Source organism: Strix uralensis, chromosome 5 (genome assembly GCF_047716275.1).
Source record: "Strix uralensis isolate ZFMK-TIS-50842 chromosome 5, bStrUra1, whole genome shotgun sequence".
NCBI classification, from domain to species: Eukaryota; Metazoa; Chordata; class Aves; order Strigiformes; family Strigidae; genus Strix; species Strix uralensis.
The window spans coordinates 67,470,335-67,491,791 of NC_133976.1; the positions used below are offsets into that span (position 1 = coordinate 67,470,335).

The window sequence follows — 21,457 nt, forward strand, 5'->3', positions numbered from 1 at the left end:
AGAGAGGGACAGAGGAAATAACAGTGGTAATCAACTAAATGCATTTCTTGATTTGGTGTTAACAAATGAAAAACCAGCAAGCATCTTTCTCCAATTAATATACATTCTTAAGACAGACTTCACTAACTGGAAATTTTACCTGTGCTTATCTGAAACTGCCTTTCTTTGACTCTTCTATTTATTTCACAAGCCCTTTATGTTCATATCACATATTGTAACCAAAACATATCTGCCATTAATGCGTGGAAATTTCCTCCAAGGCACCAACGAATTTTTGCACTCAAGCTTTTGCATTTAGAGCCACGTAAACTCCATCATCCCTTAAAACCTGAGATGGCATCTCCATAGATTCAAACTCATGGATGGATTCCTCTGGCTCAGCCAACAAATATCCACACACAAAAAAAACAACCAAACAAAACCAAAACCAAACAAACAAAAAAATCACCAGATGCTCTTGAATCTGGTTGAAGGGAAAGTGAGATGAGCTAAGAAAAAAATTGTATCACCAGACAAAACTGTAGTGTTTCTTGGGTGTCAGTCACAGTCAGTCTGAAACAAATCTGACCCATCTTTCTTACACGTGGAAGCAGAATCCAATGCCCAAAGACCACCCTTAACTTGTTTGGCGTGTCTTTCATGAGAGACTAAAGGGGTTTCAGATTTGCTGGGCTAAAAGATAGGGAATGACGCAGGAATAATCAGCTCATCAGTGTAAACATTCCTAGATCAAAAAGGACCATTTGACCATTCAGAAGAACAGCACTAAGGAAGCTGTTAACTCAAAGCATGTGGGCATCAATATCATAACATTTGTCTTAAGTTTGCTTTTTATTAAATAAACACTTGGGGAAAAAAAACCTTACGTACATCTAAGAAGTCAGATATATAAAATTTCATTAAAAACATCTGAGATTGCAGATTCAAGCATTCAAAAGACAGCATACGACATAATTATGCTTACAAACACTGATTCACCATTTTAGATAGCAATCCATTAAGATCACAAGAAAGATAGAAAGCAACTTTCTGGGCTATCAAGTTTCTGCCTAAAGTTCTTATCTCCTTAAGCTGCTATTATGAATGATTAAGACAATCTGATCATTACTTTTATCTCAGTTTTGTAAACCTTAACAAAAGGCCCAGAGGCCCCTAGGCCAAGTTCTCATGAGTACATTGAATGACTGTAAAGGAAGCTGTTTTGTCATCGCTCCCACTAGCTGAGGATTTTTTGGGCTGGGCTTTTTAAGTGTGTATCAGTAAATTTTGCAATACACTGACTTCAGTTTAAAAAAAAAAAAAAATAAATCAACATTTCCCTCAGCACCATGTTTCCACTTTCATTTGAGAAGAGACAATATATAAAGCAAATCAGAACATGGAATAAGTACATGTATTTGCAGCCACAAATTCCCTTCCATTTAGGAGTTGTTCTAATTCCTGGCCAAGAATTTTATAATTTTTGATCACAGATCAGTTGCAGTTTTCAAAAGAATAACAAAATCTAAGGATCTAAACACGACAACATGTCCAGGCATGACACAGAATTTAAAATTCTGGGTTTCCACAAAGTCTGCTCAAGTGGCAGATCACAGCCCAAGTCAGGAAATCTAAGGTTTATCCTAAGGATCTTCTCTCTTGTCTATGTATTATACAAAAGGAAAAGAAAATTTTAGATCCAAGGATGATGGCAGCTAAAATGAAAAGCATTGAATCTGTGCCTCAGTCACTGCTATCCACAAGTATATTCCATCCATCAACCCTGAATAAGAACATCACACATTTTAGGACAAGATTTATATACCACACACAGCAGAAGAGAAGACTGAAATAAAGACTGGATAGATTCAAGAGGAAGGAGATAGATAATCTGCCTTTACTACTTCACTTAAAAATGTTCAATAACTCTCCAAGAAACATTTGGGTTTGCCATCTCTCTCTGTCTCACCACATCACATGTATCCAGAAGGCTAGGTTTAGATGTCCTAAATTTCAGTTAAGCCCCAGTGCCTAGCATTTCCTATTAGCTGGCTCTGACTCCAAAGGTGCCTTGCCAAGAGGCTTGGATCCTCAAGCAGAATTTAAACTGGAATATGTGCTTTAGTGCTGGCATCTCAGTCCATCTAATTGTTGCACTATTATACCATGCTACTCTATTACACTGCTTGACACAAACACAGCAAGCTTAGTAAGAATTAGCATTTCGTATTCTGCAACGCAGAAGTCAGTTTTCAATATCAGTATGGCACAGACAATACTTCTCTGCCACTGAACTGATTTCTCAGTACAGTCTCTGCAATGAGGCATGTACAGAGCCAGTGTTGCCTAAACTAATCAAATTGTACGCACCTATTGGTATACCTGCCTGTTTCTGGGCAGTATTAATGTGTTTGCTTCTTCCATAAGTCAGAGAAAAGACAGATGTTCTGCAGCTCTGAGCAGAAGTCTTTTACTGGAAAGGGTAGGGCTCCCCTTCCACCCTTACCCCCCTTTTAACTTCTGAATCTCTGGTGGAGTCTTCCTCGCAGCTCCGTTTCTCACAAGCACACGGGAAGTACAGCATTAAATCATTTAATAGAAAATGTTTATTCATTTGCAGTTTTGTGTAATCAGTAGACAATCAGGACTGCATTTAAGAATGGCACTTGCATATGAATTAAGCTGGTCTTCAAAAAAAAAAACCACCTCAGGAATGGCATATGAATCATGGTTGCAGCACTTCACCTCATACAGAATTCAGAAACAACAGAAATGCAGTGGATTTCAGGTAACTCGTAATAAATACATTTTCAGAACTGTCTTAATAAATAACAAATACTTAATAAATAACAAATACTAACTAGTCCACAGCTTCCCTGACAACAGGTACATAGCAGCAGTAACATATCAATTACACATAGCTTTACCAGCTAAAGCTCATCATCCTTATCTGTAAAAATTTGAGTTGCCTATTTATTTCAACTGGTCTTATCACACTTATAACCAGCCAGAGCTCCACACTGAACAAACCCCCATTTATGCCCCTGAGAATGATGCCAGCACAGGCTGCACAGGGACCTTATCTACTCCTCCTGCCCAGCCAGCCCCGAGCTCCACATCACAGCTAAAGCTAGCAGCAAGTCAGTCTAGGCACCAGAGATACCATGTAAAGCACCTATATGGATTTGCACCTCTAGAATAGAGTTGTAGGACCAAATTCCAGTTTGAATATTGGAACGCATATTTCTTGATTAAAATCACTACTCAAGTATTTACAGATAAAAGAGAAAATTTTTGAAAAACCTGGCGCACATTTGCAAGTCAAGAAAGAAAAAGTCAAGCAATGGTTACAGAGACTGGCATATTAAGAACCATGGCTGCCTGTGGAGACATCAGGAATATTACTAAACATCCAGAAAGAACAGTGTCAATGTAACTCAGGCTGCAGACTGTGCTGTCAAACAAAGAATTCCATCCCTCTAGGCTACACAATACTAATCTGAGTGTATATACATATACCAACATGGATACACACATGTAGAGATATACACGTATGTGTGTGCACACACATCTATAAAAACATGCTACAAGGTCTCAGGTCACTTTTTGAGCAGCACAACCAACATTAGCTTTGAAATACTTTCTTTAAAATAAGAAAGAATGCTTAGCTGTTAAAAAAAAAAAACCTCTCTTCAGATTTGTGTATGGGAACACACCCTGCTCCCGCACTAATGATTGAACTGAAAGGATCAGCCTTTTACCCTGGGAGGACTGAGCACTAGCAATTCCCACTGAAGTCAGGGAAGGAGGGAGGAGATTATCAGTAATCACTACAAAAAGAATGTAAGAAAAATAGCATTTTTAACAAACCTTGACTTGTACAACATAAATTTTAAAATATCACTGAACAACCTCCAGGAGAAGTTAAAAGTATTCATTGTCTCAGCAAGGGTAAGACGGAGAGCTATGTCTCAGCACAAGTATTCTTGTAACGATCCCACTGACAAACTAAAACTCCAGCCACATGTAAAATATCTTATCAGTTATCTTGCAGAATCACAGAATAACAGAATCGTCTAGGTTGGAAAAGACCTTGAGGATCATCTAGTCCAACCTTTAACCAAGCATCAGCAGTTTCCAACTACACCATATCCCTAAGCGCTATGTTGACCCAACTCTTAAACACCTCCAGGGATGGGGATTCCACCACCTCCCTGGGCAGCCCATTCCAACGCCTAACAACCTGTTCTGTAAAGAAATACTTCCTAATATCCAGTCTAAACCTTCCCTGGCACAACTCGAGGCCATTCCCTCTTGTCTTACCACTCATTACTTGGCTAAAGAGACTCATCCCCAGCTCTCTGCAACCTCCTTTCAGGTAGGTGTAGAGGGCAATGAGGTCTCTCCTCAGCCTCCTCTTCTCCAGACTAAACAACCCCAGTTCCCTCAGCCGCTCCTCGTACGACATGTGCTCCAGACCCTTCACCAGCTTCGTTGCCCTTCTATGGACATGCTCGAGTAATTCAATGTCCTTTTTGTAGTGAGGGGCCCAAAACTCAACACAGTAATTGAGGTGCGGCCTCACCAGTGACGAGTACAGGGGCAAGATCCCTTCCCTGTCCCTGCTGGCCATGCTATTTCTAATGCCAGCCAGGATGCCATTGGCCTTCTTGGCCACCTGGGCACACTGCTGGCTCATGTTCAGCCGGCTGTCAATCAACACCCCCAGGTCCCTCTCTGACTGGCAGCTCTCCAGCCACTCCTCCCCAAGCCTGTAGTGCTGCTGGGGGTTGTTGTGGCCCAAGTGCAGCACCTGGCATTTGGCCTTATTGAAACTCCTACAGTTGGCCTTAGCCCATCACTCCAGCCTGTCCAGATCTCTCTGCAGAGCCTCCCTACCCTCGAGCTGATCAACACTCCCACCCAACTTGGTGTCATCTGCAAACTTACTGAGGGTGCACTCAATCCCTTCATCCAGCTCATCAATAAAGATGTTAAACAGGAGTGGCCCCAGAACCGAGCCCTGTGGGACACCACTCGTGACCGGTCACCAACTGGATTTAACTCCGTTCACCACAACTCTCTGGGCCCGGCCATCCAGCCAGTTTTTTACCCAGCAAAGCGTGTGCCCATCCAAGCCTCGAGCAGCCAGTTTCGCCAGGAGAATGCTGTGGGAAACTGTGTCAAAGGCCTTGCTAAAGTCAAGGTAGACAACATCCACAGCCTTTTCCTCATCCAATAAGCAGGTCACCCTGTCATAGAAGGAGATCAGGTTTGTCAAGCAGGACCTGCCTTTCATAAACCTATGCTGACTGGGCCTGATCATCTGGTTGTCCCTCATGTGTTGTGTGATGGTACTCTGGATGAGCTGCTCCATCAGCTTCCCGGGCAGCAAAGTCAAGCTGACAGGCCTGTAATTTCCCAGATCATCCTTCCAACCCTTATATGTGGGCGTCACATTGGCCAATTTCCAATCTGTCGGGACCTCCCCGGTCAGCCAGGACTGCTGGTAAATGATGGAAAGCGGCTTGGCGAGCACCCCAGCCAGCTCCTTCAGCACCCTTAGGTGTATCCCGTGTGGTCCCATAGACTTGTGTATGTCTATGTGATGCAGTAGGTCACTGACTATCTCCTCCTGGATTGTGGGGGGGTTGTTCTCCCAGTCTCTGTCTTCTGACTGAGGAGGCTGGATTCCCTCAGTACAACTAGTCTTGTTATTAAAGGCTGAGGCAAAGAAGGCATTAAGCACCTCAGCCTTTTCCTCATCACTCATTCCCATGTTTCCTCCCGCATCCAGCAGGGGATTGAGGCTCTCCCTGGTCTTTGCTTTGCTGCTGAAGTACTTATAGAAACATTTCTTGTTATCCTTGATTGCTGAAGCCAGGGTAATTTCCAGCTGGGCTTTAGACCTCCTGATTTCTGCCCTGCATAGCCTCACAGCATCTTTGTAATCACTGTGAGTGGCTAGTCCCTTCTTCCAAAGGCTGTAAACTTTCCTTTTCTCCCTGAATTGCAACCAAAGCTCCCTGTTCAGCCAGGGTGGTCTTCTCTGCCGCCGGCTTCTCTTACAGTACCTGGGGACTGCCTGCTCCTGAGCCATTAACACTTCCTTCTTAAAGAGCGCCCAGCATTCCTGGACCCCTATACCCTTCAGGACCATCTCCCAAGGGATCCTTTCAAGCAGGTGCCTAAATAAGACAAAGTCAGACCTTTGGAAGTCCAGGATGTCAGTTCTGCTTTGCCCTCTCCTGGCCTCTCTAAGAATAGAGAACTCTATTATTTCATGATCGCTGTGCCCTAGTCGTCCTCCGACCGCCACATCATCCACCAGTCCTCTGTTCACAAAGAGGAGATCCAGCAGGGCACCTTCTCTGGTTGGTTCTCTCACCAGTTGCGTCAGGAAGTTGTCTCCCACACATTCCAGGAATCTCTGGGACTGGTCTCGCTCTGCTGTGTTGTATTTCCAGCAGATGTCTGGGAAGTTAAAGTCTCCCACAAGAACAAGGGCAAGCGATCATGAAATTTCTCCTAAATACCTATAGAATATTTCATCCACCTCTCTGTCCTGGGTGGGTGGCCTGTAGTAGACTCCTACTACAACATCTGCCCTGTTGGCCTTCCCCTTGATTCTAACGCAAAGACACTCTACCCTGTCTTCGCTACACTTGTGCTCAAGGCAGTCATAACAGTCCCTAACATACAGTGCCACCCCACCACCTCTCCTTCCTTGTCTGTCCCTCCTAAAGAGCTTGTGGCCCTCAACAGGCGCGCACTCCAGTCGTGGGAGACATGCCACCATTTTTCTGTAATAGCCACAACATCATAATTTTCCTGTTTCATCATGGTTTCAAGCTCCTCCTGTTTGTTACCCATGCTGTGTGCATTGGTATACATGCACTTCAGATGGGCTGATGTTTTCCCCCCTTCCCCCTTCAAATCTAGTTTAAAGCTCTCTCAATGAGCCCAGCTAACTCCTGCCCCAAGATCCTCTTCCCCCTCTGGGACAGATGCATTCCATCTAATGCCAAAAGGTCTGGTGCCCTGCATACCAACCCATGATTGAAAAATCCAAAGCCCTGATGGTAACACCAGTCTTGGAGCCACAAGTTCATCTGTTGAGTTCTCCTGTATTCTTTTTCATCCATCCCCCCAACTGAAGGGATGGAGGAGATCACAATTTGTGCCCCCGACCCCTTATAATCAGTTTCCTCAAGGACCTGAAATCTGTCTTAATTGCTTTAGGACTTCTAGTAATGTCGTCACTACCTACTTGAAAAACCAGGAGAGGGTAGTAGTGCTTGGGTCTCACTAGAGTGCGGAGTTTTGCCTTGAGGTCCTTGATGCGATTGCAATTATAAATGCATGCAAACACACTTAAGTTCCTTATCAACACAAAATACAGTGATCAGACCTTGTCAGGAGTAACCTGTGGCTAGCATCACCAGTAAAACTGAAGAGAAATGCACCCGAGAACTCTATCAGCATCCAACACTTTTTTGCCAGTTACCAAGTGAGTATCAGGGGAAGGATTTCAGCATTACCAATAAAGGAATAGCCCTGTCTGTGTTGGGGGGGTGTGGGTGTGCGGTGGAAGTGAAGCAGCATAGACTACTCTGCAAGGAAACTCCAGTTAGATTCGTTAGCTGGTGAGCTCTAACAGCCTACAATAAGAAACAGAAAGACAAACAGACAAGACAGACAGAATCACATAATAAAAGCACCTGAAACTGCATTAACAGAAGCAAGGGTGGGCAGCACATAAAACAAGATTATGTAGCCCTTTTTAATCTACACTTCTGCACAGAGGTCTGCACCTTTCTACAGCTGTCATTTCAATTGAAATTTAATACATGAACATAGACAAGGTTTCACAAGTTTTACTCTGCAAGCAACAAAAAGCCTGGGCAAGCATATCTAGATTACTGCTTACAGCAATGCAGAAAAAAATTGCTTGGACGTAGCTTCTCAACTCACACAACACCATTTCTGAATGCCTTCACCCATTACTGGTCAGACAGCAAACATAAATGCTCCTGAGGGTGCCTTTGCAGACTGTCACCTGAGTGGCTTCACTGCCACTACAGGGCAGACAGCCTGCCACTCCAAACAGCATCATGCAGCAATGGGTCCTGGTCAGTGGACACTTCAGATAAAACAATAAGGTCACAGAATCACAGAATCATCTAGGTTGGAAAAGACCTTGAAGATCATCCAGTTCAACCATTAACCTAACGTTGACAGTTCCCAACTCCACCATATCCCTCAGCACTATGTTGACCCAACTCTTCAACACCTCCAGGGATGGGGACTCCACCACTGCCCTGGGCAGCCCATTCCAACGCCTAACAACCCGTTCTGTAAAGAAATGCTTCCTAATATCCAGTCTAAACCTTCCCTGGCGCAACTTGAGGCCATTCCCTCTTGTCACTTGGTTAAAGAGACTCATCCCCAGCTCTCTGCAACCTCCTTTCAGGTAGTTGTAGAGGGCGATGAGGTCTCCCCTCAGCCTCCTCTTCTCCAGACTAAACAACCCCGGTTCCCTCAGCCGCTTCTAAGACCTGTCCTCCAGGCCCTTCACCAGCTTTGTTGCCCTCCTTTGGACACGCTCAAGTAATTCAGTGTCCTTTTTGTCACTAAAGCATACCACAACTGAGTAACCAACTGGGATATTTCTTCCTAACTAGTATCAGATTTTTTTTTTTAAAAAAAAAAAAAAAAAGCCAGTTTTTCTAGTTCTCAGCCTGCTTGGCATAAGAAACCTCTAAACTTCAATAAATAATAAATACAAATATCTAAAAATTTTAGGAATAGCTTCAATCATACCTGTGACACACATGTTCCACGGTAAGTCTGTATTTCTATCTCACGCATTCAGGCTTCTCCCTATCAGTTTAAAACCAAAGGGTTGAGTTTGGGGAGGGGGTTTGTTTTGGGGTTAGTTTGGGGGTGGTGGGGTGTTGTGGTTTTTTTTTCCAAATTCACTCCTATTCTTCCATTTTTAGGAAAATACCTATTCAGTATTCATCAGTCATATCTATTTTTACATGTCTTTCTAGTTTCTTCTTAGATGATGATCAGAGGTTTAGGCTATCAGTAGACACCAGACATTAACTTTGGATGACAAAAGCTCAATACCGCACTCCATACCATGACTTCGCTGACCTAATTTCACTATAATACTTCACATATACACAGACTTTTTCAGTGGCGAGTGCTGCCATCTGACATCGACAGGTTCCAAAATTAAAAATGTAATTTCACCACCCAACTCTCATAACCAACATCCTTCCTGCACTGTATATTGTACCTTTCATTCATTAACGCTTAGGGTGTCATTAGGAAACCATCCACCTGCCTCCTATGTTCAACAGTAACAAAGGACCGTTTGTTTCATCAGCACATACCACTGTTGGACTCTTCATGTGATGTTTGCCATTATAAGTAGTTATATGTGTGGACAGAGTCATGAGGTACCACAATACATAAAGCACTGCCGATTTCGCCTATTCTAGATTCCTGACAGATCTGGAGGCAGCTTCTTCTTTGTACCATGATCTCCAGCTACGCTCGTAATTGGCTTTTTGAAGGCCAAAACTTACTGCTCTTCTCCCAATTATTTTGTTGTTAGCACGCCCAAAACGCTCAGATTAGAGAAGCATAGTCTTCTTTCAGGGCAGGTTTGTGTCGATCTGCCCCTACCTCACGGCGCTTACCTGGGTGTTCTGCTACAGGCCCCTCAGCCCCACGCCCAGGCTGAAGCAAAGGGGTAGGAGAAGTGAGAAACACAACTGGAATCGCAGTGGGTAGATAGGAAAATGTTTTTAAAAGAAACCCAACAAACTGTAAAAAGGCTCAGTTAAGCACCACGGACAGATTTTGTTTATGCTGTTTTGGACTGATCTGGGCGGCTGGGCAGGCGGCGCGTGCCGGCGCAGAACAGGGGCTCTCGTGCCCTCTAGGGGTGCGGCCCCGCCAGCGCCGGCCCCCCCCGCCCCCGGCCCCCCCGCCCGGCCAGGGCAGCGGCGAGCACCGCTGGGCCGGGGGAAGGACAACAGCGAGAGGAACAGCGGTGACAGGCTCGTAACAATTACGTACATCCACATACAGGGAGAAGAAAAGAAGCTCACACTCCTCATTAAAACAAAGGGAAAGCTTGATAAAGGGATACAGCCCTTCTTCCTCTCACAATCGCATTTAATCTCCAAGGTCAGATCAGAAAGAAAAACACTGCTATTTCCCACAAGTTAAAACTTGGATAGGTATGACACTTCTTTTTTTTTTTTTTTTTTTTTTGCTGTTTCCCAAATCATGACCCCAATGCAGAGAACTCCTGATGCTACCATGGTACTTGCTGCTGGGCTCAGAGCAAGACAAGTTGAAAAAAACAACCAGCCAACCTGAAAAACTACAGTCCAAAGGAGAGGCATTTATTTCTGAATGACCCACTAACACAGAAGAGACTTTAAGAAACTTTTTCAAAACAAGCAGAGAAAAAAAAATGCACAAAAAGAAAAACCCGACTTCCACTTTGTTATGTGAATATTTACATTTATTTCTTTATCCATCAAGCGGAATCCTGTAAACTGTACATCTCCCATTAGATTATCTAAGTAAATCACAGCAACTGGATCAAAGCTTTAATTGCAGCACCATTCTTTTTATTCTCAAACCATGTAGGATGCAGTCAGCTCAACCCCATTTCAAGCCCTGCAGTTTGCAGGCACTAGAATTCAGCAACCTTCCCAGTTCCACGGCAGGATATTTATTTTTTTAGTATTACTTTTTAAAGAAAAAAGCCCAAACAATATTCCTTCAATTTGCAAAATACAGCTATGTCTCAGTCTCTTGCAAAAAAGAGTTGGAACGCAAGCACAGTAGCAGCAGATCAGGACAAATTCATACAAATGTCGCAGTTAACATCCAAAACATCATGTGTCACTGTTTTTCCCCTCCAACCCCCAACATGCTTCTCAAAACACATTTCATACACAGGGTCACTGTTCTGGCTGTTTATTTAATTAACATGACAACCCAGCGTACACAGGATTTCTTTCAGTTCCCCAGCTTTGCATTTTCACACTTCAGGCAGAAAGAGCAGAAAGTCACTACTGTATTTTACTTTTTTTACCAATATGCCATAATATACATTTCTTGATTTAACTGATTGACAAAAATAGATTCTAAACCAATCGTGAGAGTTTCAGCAGCAGTTTTTACATTTCTGTGAGGCTGAAGAAAAAAAAAAAAAAGAAAAAATCTAAATAGAGCGGGTTTGCGTAAATGAAGCCATGCAAAAGAAAATAAAGTATTACGTCTGGAATCCCTGGGTGATTTTTCCTGGAGCCTTACTTAAATATTTTACACGGTTGTGTTTCAGCAACTCACCAGATGACATAACTCCTCAGTATTCCTCGGTTTCTAGCGACCTAAATGGTAATGCTAGCAAATCTTATCGAAGTAATTACAGCTTAATAACGCTTATTAACAGAAAGAAGCATACACTCTATAACACTGCGTGCCTAATAGAAGACCATAACATTGACATACATAAAGTTCAATATCTAGATTTAATCTGCCTTCTCCTCTCCAAAAATTAAATCTCTGTACGCTGCACTTGGATCTCTCCTATTTTCAGGCCAGAGGGCAGGACACGTAATATTAAAAATTGGTTGTAAGATAAGGGTACATCTGTCCTTCTTTTAGGACAGAATCATGGAGAGCCAGGAAAGGGGGGGAAGCAACGTCCTTCTGGCACTTACAAAGCTCTCACTGTCAAAACAATGAGAAGAACAGATAAAGCCTTAATTTTCCCTTGAAAAAAAACCAACAAATACATTTCTTTTTCTTCTCAGTTTCTTAGATCTTATCGTTGAAGAGATACCTTTGACCATGTGAACTGTTACAGTATTGTCTTCTCAACTCTGCAGACAGGCAGCGATAACGACGGTCCCAGCTCAGAATTTTCCCAGGCTACAGACTGGGAACAGGCACGGTCACCACACAGAACCCCAGAAAAAACGGTCAAATCAAACAAAAAACCCTCCACTGACACTGGGGGAAGACAGATGAGTCTAGCACCAAAGTTACTTATCTGAAAAATAACTTTTTAAAAGAAGAAACAGGCGGGGAAAGATGTAGCAGCACAAAACAGCTACCAAGTCTCAAAGCAATTAAAAATAAGTGACATACCCTCAGATGTCCCTCTGTAAGGCAAACAGCTTTCTACTTCTCCAACTACTCAGAAGGAAGAAAAGAGCAAAGAGAAAGAAGGGAGGAAAATAGGTAGAAAACCTCTCTGCCTCAGGAGCCAGGGGACACGGATGGGAGTTTGCACATGGAGCTGCTGGCCTGGCAAGCTGGAGACATCAAGAGCTGCAGGAAAAACTCCCCTGTCCTGGTGTTACCTCCTGCATGGATTGAGGCTTTTCAGCAGGGCAAGACTCAGCACCTCACTAGTGCCTTCTCATACAGGGTTGTGTCACTCACTGGTTTGGGGACTACAAAGTACTTCAAACCCTGATGTATGCTGTACCTGTGACATTCTTCTGACTAAGGAAAAAAGAAATCTAAAAAGGCAAGGCAAACTGAACTACTCAGAACTACTGCTCTAGCTCATTTAACACACGCTTGCAATAAATCCAAGTTAGCTGAAACCTTCCCTTTCACCCAAACAAAACAAACAACAAGCAAGGCTTAAAAGCAGAATCAGAAGTCTTTGGCACAGTTTAAAAATGTCCAGCTACTATCTCCTGTGGAGTATTGTACCAACCAAGAAGAAATCATCCCCTTGGGCTGCTGTATGTCAAGATTAACACACACAGATCAGAGGCACAAGCTCCAGAACACATGGGCCATATAATATTTTAATAGGAAACACCAAGACATAGAACACATTTCTGCCCTCCTCCCCGCCATCCCAACCTCCTCTCCACACTTTTAGGAAAAACTAAAACATTTGCAAAAATGTAAAGAAGAAACTCAAAAAGCTATTATCCTGGCAGTGCCTGTAAATTTGCTGTAAAAAAATGAAAAAAAAAAAAAAAATTGTTCATTCATTCACTGTCTTATCTATCCATTCACAATTTCTGTCTGCAGCCTGTTTCAAATATGGGTGAGCAAGCCCTCAAGGAGCTGAGCATCCTCAGCCGGCATTGATGAAATCACAGGGAGACAACACTCAGCTGGGAGCAGGATCAGGCTGTTACAAAGCACACATTTCTCAATGAGATCTACACACACGCCAAACTGGAAGCTTTTAATCCAAAGAAGTTGCCAAAGTCGAGAGAGAACATATACAAAAACCAACCACAAAAAATAGAATTAAATTAAAAACTAGTGAAGAGCACTTTTAGCAACAAAAGAATGTGGTTTGATTTTGGACAGTGGGGTTTTTATTAATGAAACGGGGTTTTTTTTAATTTTTTGGGAACTGATTAGCAACTAAGATGTTTCTACAGAAGGAATAATTTAGTGACATACGTACTTCCACCTACGCCTATTAGCAGCTTAAACAGAAGTATACTTTTAATTTTAAATATGCTGATACCTCTATCTGTGATGTTATTCTGCAATTCCTGGTACTGTCATTTATATCACAAGGCCACATAGATTCATTTCTGTATTCTACTAGGGCAAAATTCAGATAACGACCGAGATGTGTGTGACTTAAAAAATACAGAAACTCCAACTTTTGTAGAATCTCGTATCACAAACAGTGAGGGAGGGAAGGAATCACACTCTGGAAAAATAAAAGCTTAATGAAGTGCTCAGCAATAGGAAAGATTACATAAGATGCAATAGACGACATCTCTAAAACTTCACCTAATGTTACTCACCCAGTGAGCATGTATTTCAAAGCAATAAAGTATATCCATTTCCTGATGAAAATTATTGTCAGCTCCCAGATGTATTAACATGCTATCTTTCGGACCAGAAACATTCAGGGTATGTTTTTTAAAAACAGGGGGTGAGGGAAGGCCTGGTTTTGTTTATAAAGCCCACATCTCTATTTTTAACATGTTATATTTAAAAACTGTCCAAAAGAGAAACATTTACCTATGGTTTCTTTAAGTCTATGGAGAGCTGATTTTTGCTATAAACACAAACTTTGTTTGCCGTAAGAAAATCCCACTTCTCCCAGTGTTTCTTCAAGGTCCTTAGAGAGCTTTGTTTCAGCTTTTCCATTTTTCTATCTTGCTTTTTATTTATGAGGACAGCTTTTAGAGAGGGAAGTTCACATATACACAGCCACATTGTGCTTTACAAAAAAAAAGACAAAAAGTCTCCCCAAACTCGAAAGTAGTCATCCATTTCTAATCACACAGTGACGCAAGCAATACCAGATCTCACTATTGATTAATAGTGAGTGAGAACAAAAGAAAGAGAAATTTGCCAAAATCCTGCAACGAGTAAACTGAACAGTTGCCAACTAACTCCAGTCCAACTCCGCAGCTTCGAAGTGGGAATTGCTTGGGGAAAAGCTGACCACTGTCCCCAAGTAACACATCGTTGCAGGGGGGAAGGGAAGGAATCTACCTTGCTATCCATCACCAGTTTATCAACCTGGTATATAGAGATGGTTTGAATTCCCACTGTAAGAAAAGAGAAGGATGCGATCACAAACTAGTCAGCCCTATATCTGAATGATTCCATTTACAGATGTTAACTGAAAAGCTGCTTTTATTTGAAGTGCAAGAGTGGAAATATGTTTAAAACCTTAAAAATTATTACTGTAAGAAACCACCAGAAGCGCATAGCATCATCAAATACATATAAACAGTTTTAATTCCTTGCCTTAGATACTGTATTTACAACTTATTCTTACACCCCTCTCTCTCAGTTCCTATTAAAGTCAGAACTGGGTCAGCTTTCTACTTTTCACACTGTATTTGCCTGGACACTGTGGTAAATATTTATTTTATCTAAACAAAAATGTTAAATAAATAAGCACACTTATTGTAAAATAAGCCTCAAGTATATAAGGTCGTCAGGCCCTCTTCTAGCAAATGTCACAACCAACCACAAAGGGATGTAATCAAACCATTTCCAGAAACAAACTAGCCACCCACACCATATGGTGAGATGCCATCACTTTGAAAATACTTAGTTGCCTATCCAGCAAGCAACCTGAAAGAAAAACTTTGGTGTACAGCAACACGCTTCAGTTGACCACAGTGCTCAGTGTAATTTTCAATAGTAATTGAGAAAGAGAGCTTAACACCATTTGCCACTTATTTTCCCCCAGGTTTCCCCTTCCACTGCTCAGCAAGGGTTACGCTGACTTTCAATACGCTCAGTTACACTCAACCCATCGGATGATTATTTTGCGGGGCAATCTGAAATCTCAAAAAAAATTGAGAAAATGCTTCGAGCGCAGAAATAAGCCAACCTTTGGCAGAACTCTATACAGCTGTGCAGTAAAGATAATGGTGTTTGCTTGTTTCTATTTTTTTGAGGTGTGCGTTTATAAGAATGCATCGCTGGCAACAGAGTTCTCACTCATCCATTCAAGTCACGATGTCTTAAAGGAAACAAAGTTAAGATAAAACGCGTGTGCCTCGTACCGGTTCCCACGATCACAGCAGAGCGGGAGCTTATTGATTACACGTCCAGGAACAGCCTTGAGGAGGCAAAGTGCAAAGATGAGCACTGCGCTGTGCGGGCCAGCCTCGGAGTTCACGCGATCGCCCTGATAAGGGACTTCTTCCACCGAGGACAAGCTGCTTGGGCTCACACACACATACCCCCTTTAAAGCTTCAAACAAGTTTAACAGGGCTTAGCTACCCTTCCAGGAAACTACAGGTTTGAAAATGCAAGGCTCATAAGTGATGCTGGGAAACCCGAGGGCAGGTTCCCACCGGCTCCGAGAGCCAAGCGGGTACCATCCGCCTCAACCGTCTGCCAGGCTTAAGAAAAGCAGGCACCGGTGATGGCTGTCAAAGAAAAGAAAACCCCGAGCTCTTTCCCCGTTGCCCGCAGCCGGGGCAAGTCAGGCTGGGTCCGGGAATCCCCACTTCCTCCCGGACCCAGCCCCGTCCCGGGGCGGCCGCCCGGGGCTCTCGGCGCCGCGGGGCGCCGGGGAAAGCCCGCAGCGTGCTCGGCCTCTCCACCGGGGAGCGGCCGGGAGGACACAACTCCCCGCGCCTCCGCCGCCGGCGAGACCCGCCACCGGCAAAGTTTGGGACCCGTCCACCCCCCCCCCAGCCCCTGCCCTACCTGCTCCCGGGGGATGCAGGGCAGCGAGGTCCGCCGGTGGGTCTTGCTGCTGCCGCCGCCGCCGCCCGACATCTCGGGGGAGATCATGGAGCTGGACCGCCGCCGCCGCCTGAGCACCGGGGCTTCGTCCGCGGCCGGGGGGGAGGCGGGAGGCTCCGCCAGCGGGGCGGCCCGCCGCGGGGGCCAGAGCCGGTCGGCGTAGCCGGCCAGGAGGATACCCAGCAGCCCCAGCAGGTAGGCCAGGTAGGGCCGCCAGGACGCCGGGACGCTCTCCAAAGCGACGAGGGATGTGGTCCTGGCCGCGCTAGTCACGGCGAGCATGAGGACGCCCTGCCTCAGCTTCAGCACCAGCCATGTCACGGCGGCCAGGCAGCTCAGCACCACCCCCGTGGCGGCGAGGGAGAGCAAGGAATCCTCCTCCCCCGCCGCCAGCGCCGTCTGCGCCACCGCTTCCCCCCCGCAGCAGGCGGCCAGCACCAGCGCCGCCGCCCGCGGCCGCACGCCACCGCGCAGCAGGTACCGGCCCGCGCCGAAGAAGGCGCCGGCCAGGCCCAGGGGCACGGCGCCGGGGGGCAGCCAGCCCCAGCCCCGCGGCCCCGCGCCGCCCTCCGCCGCCAGCTCCCGGCCGCGCTCCCCCCGCACCAGCCTCACCACCAGGGCCAGCAGCACGGAGAGGGAGCCGGCGCACAGCGCCGAGGAAAGTTTCCGGCGGCGCCAGGTCTCCCGCGCCGGCGGCAGCGCGAACCGGGAGGCCGCTCCCCCCCCCCCCCTCCGCCGCCGCCCCGCCGCCGCCCCGCGGGGTGCCAGGCTGCCGCCCCACCGGCGGGCAGCGCCTGCTGCAGCCCGGGCTGTGCGCCTCGCCGCCGGCCATGGCCTCGACGGGCCTCCCTGCGCACCGCCGACAGCGCGGACCCCCTCCTCGGGGCTTATTCCCGGCCGGGCGGGGGCCGGGAGCAACCCCCCCGGCGGCGGTCAGCGGCGGGCGGCGGCCGGGGGGCAGCGGCGGGCCGGGGGCGCTCCCCGCCGCAGCGCCGGCATTTCCTGCGGAGCGCGGAATTCGCCCCCCGCTCGCCTCCTGCCCGGCGCCCAGAGCCGCGCATGAAGGGCTGAGGAGCGCTTCGCCTCCTCCGCGACCACCTCGGGCTTGCAGGGGGGCTAGTAAATGAATATATTTTTTTAAAGTGCCAGAGAGAGAGAGGGACGCACAGAAATCCTGAACAGTGTAAGAGAAGGAGTGGGGAGCAGGAGAGAGGCAGATGTACCACCTCAGAAGTGCTGCTTAATTTCTAGGCCATCGCTTCCCTCCCAGGCGCTCCCGGCGGAGGCAGGGCAGGAGGGGGCGGCGCTGCCCGCCGGAGGGTCTGCGCCGGGCTCCCGGTTGTCCCGGCCCCAGGGTCCCAGCCGTGCCCTGGGGTAGCGGGGAAGGAGCCTACCGGCCGTTGCGGACCGCGGAGAAGGAAAAATGTGGACAAAAAAAAAAAAAAAAAAAAAAAAAAGAAAATCTTAAATATAAGGCCAGCAGAGCCGTGGGCAGAAGTTGCGAAGTCCTGCCGGGAGGGCGAGGGAGATATCCGCGGGAGGGACTTGAGGCTGCTTGGGAAGAGGGAAAGAGAAAAAGAGGAAGGGAGGGAAGGAAGGAAGGAGAGCGTGTCCCTCCTGAACGCTGCTGGGATAGCCTTTGAGTTTTGCACGGAGAAATGAACCGGTGAGAACTGCCCCCCCAGCCGGGAGAGGAGGCTGCCGGCAGCCCAGAAGCAAAGCCAGACCCGAACAGAACAACAAAAAAGAGCAGCTGAGGGGGGGTGTTGGAGGCGATGACAAAGCAGGAGGCTGCCGGGGCACAAGGGGGGGTCGCCGTTTTCTAAACGGCCGGACCGACTCCTGGGGAGGGGCTGCACCGGCCCTGCCGCCCCGGCGCGGAGCGGTGCGGAGGAGGCTCCGCACTCCGCGGGCCGCCGCGGCTCCGCCTGGGGCCGGGGTGCGGCCCAGGCCCCCGCGCTGCCGCCCCGTCGGAGCCGGCGGTGCCACCCGGGCGGGGGAGCTCCCTGTCACCAGGCGCTGGCGGCCGAGGCATAAATCCTCCTGTCGGGGAAGGGGCAATTACGAGGCCGTAAAAAAGTCAGAAAGATGGATGTTTATGGATGATTATTACTATTTTTGTTGTTGTTTTAATGGGAAGCCCGAACTGGAATCCCGAAGCCAGCGGGGTATGGTCCTCTGAAGCGTTATGAATTTCTAAGCTGTGGCTCCATCCAAACCCCACTGCTTCCTGCCTCTGGCCTCGCCTCACCCTCAGCCCGAGGGCCCGGTTTTCGGCAGCCAGGAGTTCCGGCTCTGACCCCCGGGCTGCCGAAAACGGCTCTTCTCAGGAGTGGAATCAAGTGCAGACTAAAAGCAGGGGCAAGATCAGGGCCTTATTCTCAAAGCCCCAGGACCCACCGAAGGTTCTGGTGTAATGTATTCAGGACATCATCATACAAACCACAGAAAAATACAATCACCAGCTGTGAAGTTACAGAACATTAAGAGTCAGGAAATTAACAGATTAACAAACTGAATTTCCCAGCCCTCTGCCCCCTCGCACATCCACAAATCACTAATTTGAGACAGCTTTATAGCCTTTACATATTTATTGGTGAATCTATCTGGATATCATGCTATCATCCAGGATCTGAGTATCTGAAATGGTAGCATTAGTGAAGCATGTTTGGGATTTTTACTAGAAACGAGTCGTAAAAGCTGAGTATGTTTTTAAATAATAGTTTTCCAGCCTAACTATTATGGAGTATGGATTTATTAGTCTTTTTTATGTTTGAAGCTCAGTTTGAAAACAACCTAGATATTGTTAGCAAAGTTTGGCTCTGAGGAATGGAAAGCCTCTGGTTTTTCTAAAGGTTAAGGGTCCAGATTAAGAACAGCTGGAAAGGTTTACAGTTTATTCTGGTGAGACAGCAATCAGCAGGTTGCCATACACACCTAGAAAAACATAGCTGGGTTTCATCTACCCCGAGCATCAACATCCCAGAGGCAGAATCAGGGCCCAGATAGTAATAGTTGTCTGACTCCTAACTCCTTTTCAGCTTTTTATAAATAAGATGCATCTTTTGGATCATTTTAAGTCTAGATGCATTAAAACAGTGCAAATTGATGTTGCAACACTGGATGACAACACATGGAACAGTTGCAGTTCAGATAGATCAGACCTTTGACCTAATCCTTCCTACAAAGTAGCATTCACTTACATCTTAATTTATGTCCACTTTGTTACTCTACAATTAGATTAACTGATATCAGAAATGTTGACCCTTTAAATACAGTCACAAAAATTTAAAAAAAGTAGGACTAGAGGAATAAAGACTCCTTACCTTTATTTTTGCTGCACACCCCCTTTTAAATGTATATTACTTACATAGATCAAAGTAGATAATGGTCTATATTCTTTTATTTCCTTAAGCTAAAACATGAATTATTCACTTTAGATTAAAAGCAGCAGAATTTTTGGGGTTGGATGGATTCTAGGTTAGTGTAAAGAAACTTGTATTCTTTGTAATAGCTCTTAAAATAATGATTTCAGCCTAATAGCAAGGATTTTTTTTTTTTTCAAGAGTGTTTCACTCATTGAAGGATTGAAAAACATTTCTGAGCTCTGCCTGCCTGGATCTCTGAGGTTACCATAAGCCCAGCTGGCAAAGTGGGGTGTTAGGCTTCACTGAGGATCAGGGCTCAAGCCATCAGCTTGCCTGAAACTGGCAACTGTAAGCCAGAGACAGCATCGTTCCAGTCTCAACATGAAATGGACTAGAGCATCTCCAGCCGTCTGCTACTTTCTGCACTGAAGTTTACAGAAGAAAGTCAAATTTTGATTATTTTTTCCTGGTATCTTGATTCTTACATCAGGAAACTTTTAGCTAACATGTTGGAAGTCAAGTCTTGCAAAAACAACACCTGGCACAAATGTGATAATCTCTGGATTTCCTAGAAGCACAACTCAGACTCTTACCAGTTCATTCTTCTAAGCACGGAGGTTGTATATTGAGCAGTACATGGGAAGCTGAACTTTGCTGTGCTCTCTACCACATGGGAGTTGATAAAATTACTTCTTCATATTTCTGAATTAAGCAACGTAATTGTCTCCTATTCATCTACTGATAATCTAGGGGTGTTTTAAGCATTTAAGTTGCAAAGATCTTTAACAAAAAGGCAGCAGTCATGTAATTTTGGCATCTCCATCAAAATCAATACCAGGTGGGAGAATGTGGTAGGTGATAAGCCAAATGGAAAGTCAGTTTTGAAGAAGAAGAGAAATATTGACCATTTAGGAAACTTTCCATGCAGAGACATACAAAAAGAAGGGGGGGGAGGATGCTGATGTTAATTCATTCTTCGGGATATGATTCTACCAGCCAGGGCTCTACAGATGATAGGTACTTCTTAAACAGTATATTGAACATACAGTCACCTCTGAAAATCCTATCTTTTTTCTAATAAAGAGTAATTCTGGGAAGGCAGACTCCACCCCTGCAGCAAATACTGAACAGCTCAATACTTCAATGAAGTTCTGGGGATGTAGGCTTTTCAGCACCTGCAGAATCAGGCTCCTGTTGATGAACGGACTTCTATAATAACCCAAGGAAAACGGCGACCATGACATGTGATAAGATCATTGCATAAAAGTGCTGGAGAAATATCAGCCATTCACCAAAGAAACTGCCACTTGCAGAAGATCATGCTGTAGTGGAAAACCTAGCAATATCCTATTTTCAATTGGAGAGCAATCTTCCATGGCAATGGTAGGAATTTCTTAGACACTTCAAAGGAGACAGACCCAGGAAGTTTCATGGTTACCATCAGGAAAGGTCTGGAAGAAAATAAAGGTGAACATCCAGTTAGATAAGGAAGTCAAAACAGATTTACCTGAAAAAAAACACAGTTGCTCTGGACCACAAAGAACAGGAGATGGACAAGAAAGAGCAGGAGATGTAAGGCAGTTTTGGACAGCTGATTGTTCCCCAGGACATAATTGTCTGTCTCAGATTCACTTCGTCCTTAGTAATCATGGGCTCTGCTATCATTTCTTGATAAAGCAACCTATCTTTTCTTCAAAGTTAAATGGTGAATTAGTGGAGAAGATAAAATGCATTTTATTCATTACTGTGTCCAGCGGGTCGTATTCTTATTTAATCCACTCAAGGGACTTTTCATGAAGCATCCATGCAGAACATGTGATTCTCCATCTAAATGGCGAAACAATGGCTTCCCTGT

General features: G+C 45.6%; 1 protein-coding gene across 1 annotated transcript in view; it reads right to left on the reverse strand.

The window, feature by feature from the left end:
* The window catches only part of PDE3A (phosphodiesterase 3A), a 278,295-nt gene extending 260,500 nt beyond the window's left edge, over positions 1-17,795 (reverse strand). The window contains 2 exon segments of the mRNA XM_074871467.1: positions 16,196-16,957; positions 16,959-17,795. Coding sequence (XP_074727568.1) covers positions 16,196-16,957; positions 16,959-17,066 — 870 coding nt within the window. The 5' untranslated portion in view covers positions 17,067-17,795.
* Positions 17,796-21,457: the final 3,662 nt, after the last annotated feature.